This window comes from Bidens hawaiensis, unplaced genomic scaffold (genome assembly GCF_021521415.1).
Source record: "Bidens hawaiensis isolate Kalapana, Puna unplaced genomic scaffold, B.hawaiensis_p1.1 tig00003510_1, whole genome shotgun sequence".
Taxonomy (NCBI): domain Eukaryota; kingdom Viridiplantae; phylum Streptophyta; class Magnoliopsida; order Asterales; family Asteraceae; genus Bidens; species Bidens hawaiensis.
The window spans coordinates 868811-875095 of NW_027491198.1; the positions used below are offsets into that span (position 1 = coordinate 868811).

The window sequence follows — 6285 nt, forward strand, 5'->3', positions numbered from 1 at the left end:
TTTCCAGCCAGGTTCATTAATTTAGCCCTCTCTCCATAAAAAACTCTTAACCGTCGTAGCACCACTCAACCAAAAAACCACCGATCAGAACAACTTTATCATTCTCTTCCAAAAACCTAACAATATCTACTCATCCTCCTCACTAACCATACTTTTCTGCTTTAAAACATAACCAATTCCTTGACTTTCACCACCCAAAATGAAACCATGATGACTAAAGTGCTAAAATAAAAAAAAATGGACAGAAATTACAAACTGATCATACCATAAGGAAAATTTTAGATATTTTACGTTAAGTTAACGAAACTACTTAACGGACGGAGTTAGTGAATTGGATTGAAATTGTATGAAATAAAACAGGCTAACGAAAATACTAGAAAGAAAAGACATTTTAACGAAAAATAACAAAAGTATTATTAGATTGAGAGAATTACAAGAATGAACATCTTTAACCAATAATTTTCAAAATTATTGAGTTCAGTCCAATAAACAAGTGACGCTTCATGGTAGCCAGCTATGATGGCTAAAAGCCTAAGTCGGCACTTTATGGCCACTTAAATTTGTAAAAAGTAAATCAGACTCGCTTTCGATCAATAAAAATTCGACACGTATCAAACATAACTAAACTTAGCCTATAGCTTTTTTGCCGGCATTCTTGACTCTTAGCAAGCTTCAGAAAAGTGTTATTCATTATTTTCCCTTTTAACCGACTCCAACTCAGCTCGCAAGCTAACCTCACTTAACAATTTTCTTTTCTTTCTTTTAATCGCATAAATTTAACCGTTAAAATTAAATACTTTATCTACCCAATCAAATACTTAGCCTGCTTCAAATAAAAGTTTTTATCTTTTATATTTTATAATTTTCTTTTAATCGCCCCCATCAAATCCTAATCCTAGGGTTTGTTTGTATTATTGTCCGTCCGACCATCTAATCTCAATCAATCGATTAACATCATCTCCGCTGCTAAAACCCTAACATCCATGGCTAACAGAGAAGGCGACCCAGCCCTGGGTTACTTGACCCGCAAGGAAACGGAGGTCAAGCTCCCTAGACCAACACGGGTCAAGAACAAAACCCCTGCCCCGATCCAAATCACCGCCGAACAGATCCTCCGCGAGGCCCGGGAGCGTCAGGAAGCAGAAATCAGACCCCCCAAGCAAAAGATCACCGACCCGTCCGAACTCGCGGACTACCGCCTCCGAAAACGCAAGGAATTCGAAGACTTGATTAGGCGGGTGAGGTGGAACAAGAGCGTGTGGGTTAAGTATGCCAAGTGGGAGGAATCGCAGAAGGATTTTAACCGCGCGAGGTCGGTTTGGGAGCGGGCCTTGGATGTGGATTACCGGGATCACACAATGTGGTTGAAGTATGCGGATGTCGAGATGAAGAACAAGTTTGTAAATCATGCTAGGAATGTTTGGGACCGCGCGGTTACGTTGTTGCCCAGGGTGGATCAGCTTTGGTATAAGTATATTCATATGGAGGAGATGCTCGGGAACGTTGCAGGTATGCTATAAACATTTTCATGGTTTTACTTGAGTTATTGTTTTGTTAGGTGTTAGTTATACCAAACATTAACTTGTTATATGTCTTCTGAGATTAGATTTAGAATAATTATAAGTTTTGGTAGTGAGATTTAGAGTTTAGTGCAAAACAATACACAAGAAAAGACTTGCATATCTTCTTATTGCATACTGCAAACGTTCTCACTCTTGGTTTAAAAAAGCGTTAGGCGAGGCGAGGCGAGGCGTTTTGGTTCAAAAATCCAAAGCGCTAGGCGCGAAGCGAGAGCTTCACGTATGTGAGGCGCTCAATATAAAAATTACTAAAAATTAATTATACATGACATATTTTACTTGAAAATCAATCATAAAGATAAAACATATTTGTAAAACTAAACATGAATACTTAATACGTAGGTTAAACGTTATAAAAACATATTTAGAAGTTGCAAAACACTTAAATTCTTAGAGTAAAAAGTAAAAGGTATAGTAAAAAGTAATAATGAAGAAAAATACCTCTTGAGTCATAAACATATGTGTAATAATTAGGTGAGTTTGAACTGATTTAAAAGATGGTAGTGATAACTGAGGAGAAGATAAACTTGAAACGTCAAGAAGGTTGATATTTGGAGAAGATAAACTTTGGATATGAAAATTAAAGAGTGGTTTGAATTAAATATAGAGTGATAGATATATATAATACGGTTGGGTAATGTTTTGTAGATGAGCCCCAACGTTATTATTTTAAGCAGATGGCCCAAACAGCTACATTTTCAATCTAATTTGGACTGAATCACATGAGGCGCTGCCTCAAGCGCCTCACGCCTCGCCATCTAATGCGTCGCCTCAGGGCGCCTCATGTATTTTAGCGCCTTACGTAAAATAAGGCGTTTTCAAAAACGCCTCGGGCGCCTCACGCCTCAGGCGCGACTGAGGCGCGCCTTTTTAAACCAAGTTCTCACTTGATTAATATGCAACTTGATTTAGCTGTCACAATGATTCTGTATCAATATGATACTTCAAAGTAGGATACTTCAGTGTGTTTTGATTATTCCAGCAATGTGTTTTGAGTACACTAGAGGTTTAATTACACAGTAGCATATAGAGAATCATGTAGTACAGAAGGTGACTTCAATTGTGCTTCAGTGTATATTACTAACTGGTGGCTTTAATAATTTGAGTACTTTATTTATGTAGGATGTTAATGTTTTTGTAGTTGGAGGTGTTGTTCTTGTTTCTATTTATATAGGAGAGTTAAACTTGAGGAAATATGTAAAACTCATTTGTTAAAAATAAGGGTAAAATAGTCATTTAATAAATTAATTCTGACGAAATGGATAAATATATACTTTATATGTTTAATAATAAGGGGAAATAAGTAATTGTTTTTTTGGGTTGGGTAAATATGTATATAAAGATATTAGGCAGGGGAAATATGTAAATGCACCTTTCGTTTTTGTTTTCGCTTCTTCATATGCCATAAAAGTGTCAAAACTGGCGGAACAATGGCACAATGAGTGTTCATAGCTGTGTTCTACTTTTCTGTTCGTTTTTGTTCTGGTTTCAAGATATTGACCCGCATGTTTGGTGCAATGAATCAAAAAGAAGAGAGACATCTTAAAAGATTCTTACTTATGCATTTATTTACTTTTTGCAGGTGCTAGACAAATATTTGAAAGGTGGATGAGTTGGGAGCCTGATCAAGCAGCATGGCTTTCGTATATAAAATTTGAGTTAAGATACAACGAGATCGAGCGAGCAAGATCAATCTATGAAAGATTTGTTCAATGCATACCAAAGGTTGGTGCGTGGATCCGATTTGCCAAATTCGAGATGAAAAACGGGGAAATCAGTCGAGCCCGAAACTGTTACGAAAGGGCGGTTGACAAGCTGGCAGATGATGAAGAAGCCGAGACTTTATTTGTTGCATTTGCTGAGTTTGAAGAAAAATGCAAAGAAACTGAGCGGGCAAGGTGTATTTACAAATTTGCTCTTGATCACATTCCAAAGGGCCGGGCCGAAGATTTATACCGAAAGTTTGTTGCCTTTGAGAAGCAGTACGGTGATCGCGAAGGTATTGAAGATGCAATTGTCGGGAAAAGACGATTTCAATACGAAGAGGAAGTAAGAAAGAATCCATTGAATTACGACTCTTGGTTTGACTACATCAGGCTTGAGGAAAGTGTTGGGAGCAAACCGAGGATTCGTGAGGTTTACGAGAGAGCAATTGCTAACGTGCCTCCGGCTGATGAGAAAAGATATTGGCAAAGATATATCTATTTGTGGATTAATTATGCTTTGTATGAAGAACTCGATGCACAAGACGTTTCTAGAACTCGGGACGTTTATAGCGAGTGTTTGAAATTGATTCCACACAAAAAGTTTTCATTTGCTAAAATTTGGTTATTGGCGGCTCAGTTTGAGATCAGACAGTTGAATCTCTCAGGTGCACGTTCTATTCTCGGTAATGCAATTGGAATTGCACCTAAAGATAAGGTATGTTACAAGACTTTGACTTTGACTTTGACTTACTCGTGTTGATGTTTTCTGTTGGTCTGACTTTGTTTTAATGTAACTGAACAAACAGATATTTAAGAAGTACATCGAGATTGAGTTGCAACTTGGTAACATAGACCGTTGTCGAAAGCTATATGAAAAGTATCTTGAGTGGTCACCTGAAAACTGCTATGCATGGAGCAAGTATGCGGAGCTGGAAAGATCTTTGAGTGAAACCGAGCGGGCTCGGGCAATTTTTGAACTTGCAATTGCACAACCTGCACTTGACATGCCAGAGTTGTTGTGGAAGGTAAATGCCTCTATTATATCCCTTAGTGTCAAAACATGTTTTTGCTAAAATTTCTTTTATTTGGTTTAATAGATAAGTCTCTTCATCGTTAGGCTTGAAACAAAAATACACTTGTCTGTTTTTCACTTTGCATTTAAAGTTTTAGATCTTTTGTGGCTGTTTCTTTAAACAGTAATTCTAGATGACATATGAATAAAAAACGTCTGGAAACTTTAGGGACTGCCATGGTAAATATTATATTGGTTTTTTATCTTAGGTATTTATTGAATATAGTTTATGTGTGTACATTTTGGTTGAAGTTTGTATATAAGTCCGTATGTATGTCTCACAATCTGCAACATAAATGTTAATTTTATACCAAGAAAATTTTTATATATGTGTGTATTTTTGTTAATGACACGTGAAACTGTTTTTGAGATATAGGTTGCTATTAGAGTGATTATAAAAGCTATATTGTTCTAATTTGTTTGAGATATGATATGCATTTCATTTTTTAGGTTTATTCCATTTATAGGTGAACTGGTCAAAAGTGTCATTTTAAATCTTTTACGTATTGAACTATTGATTACTGTTTGACTTGAATCTCAAGTAACATTGACTATAAATTGAACTAGTGCGATGTTTGACAACAGATCAAGTCACATATTTTTATTAAATTTAATGTTCTGCAGGCATACATTGACTTTGAGATAGCAGAAGGTGAATTTGAAAGAACAAGACAGTTGTACGAGAGGCTCTTGGACCGCACAAAACATCTAAAGGTGTGGATCAGTTATGCAAAGTTTGAAGCATCTGCCGTTGAAGAAGCAGAACAACAGGAAGAGTTACCTGAAAATGATCTTTTGGAACAGAGGAAACTTTGCATTCAACGTGCCAGAAGTAACCGTCTAGTCTTATATTATCATTAATCTAGTTATTTAACGATACGGTTTCTAACTTTTACTTTGTGATCAGGAGTATTTGAAAATGCAATAAACTACTACCGAACATCAGCACCCGAACTTAAAGAAGAGAGGGCAATGCTACTAGAAGAGTGGTTAAACATGGAGAGCGGATTTGGTGAGTTGGGTGACATTGATTTGGTGCGTGCTAAGCTGCCAAAGAAACTGAAGAAGAGAAGACAGATTGAAATTGATGATGGTGCTACTGGGTATGTCATTGTTCGGTTTTCTTTTTCTTTTTATTATTTTAATTTTGTGTCATAGTGTAGTGTGATGGTTGAAGATGGTTCAATAATGATTTGAAAAATTGCAGGTACGAGGAATACATAGATTATTTGTTCCCGGAGGAATCACAGGCGTCTAATTTGAAGATCTTGGAGCAAGCATATAGATGGAAAAAGCAGAAGCTGGTTTCAGATGATGAAGAAGATGAAGATGATGTTGATTAACAAATTTGTTGCTGTTACTACTGCTGTTTTTTCTTGTTTGCATCAAATATTTGTACTTGTATTATCGATTTTGTAATAAGCTCTCCTTTCGGACAGACCTTTTTGTAGCGTTTTTATGTTTGAACCGTGAATGTCACACCTGGTTTCTGATCTACTCCTCTAAGCTATTAACTATAGTTATATGATATGTTAATTATTAGATATTAATGATATGTGTTTGCGCTGTTTTTAGTAGACTCTGAAACGGTTTAATGTTGTCTCTAAATTGAAGTTGATATCAATGATTTATACTTTACATGAGTTTTTAATAAATCAAGTAAAAAGATCAACGAATAACAAATGCTTTTATAACTTACAAGGATAATCCAGCAATTAAAATATAAGGTATGACAAATCTCACAAAGTAGCCTGACAGCAACTACCAACCTTAACATGATGACGGCGACTGAGCTGGTAAGGTTATCAAAGATGATAATTATCGAACAAGTATCGCGAGCCGAACCTGGATCTTGCTAACCCCTTACGGCGGCAGAGGCGACAGATTCATTGAGACATTGAGACAGAGCCGCAGTTTAATGTGTTGA

The 6285-nt window shown here is 36.4% G+C and overlaps 1 protein-coding gene across 1 annotated transcript; it reads left to right on the top strand.

The window, feature by feature from the left end:
* The first annotated feature begins 911 nt into the window (after positions 1-911).
* LOC143623684 (uncharacterized) lies at positions 912-5877 on the top strand. The gene is made up of 6 exons (XM_077094528.1): positions 912-1509; positions 3163-4001; positions 4093-4311; positions 4983-5190; positions 5266-5461; positions 5566-5877. Exons 1-6 carry the CDS (start codon positions 984-986, stop codon positions 5699-5701), a joined length of 2124 nt encoding a protein of 707 aa, XP_076950643.1. The 5' UTR covers positions 912-983; the 3' UTR covers positions 5702-5877.
* Positions 5878-6285: the final 408 nt, after the last annotated feature.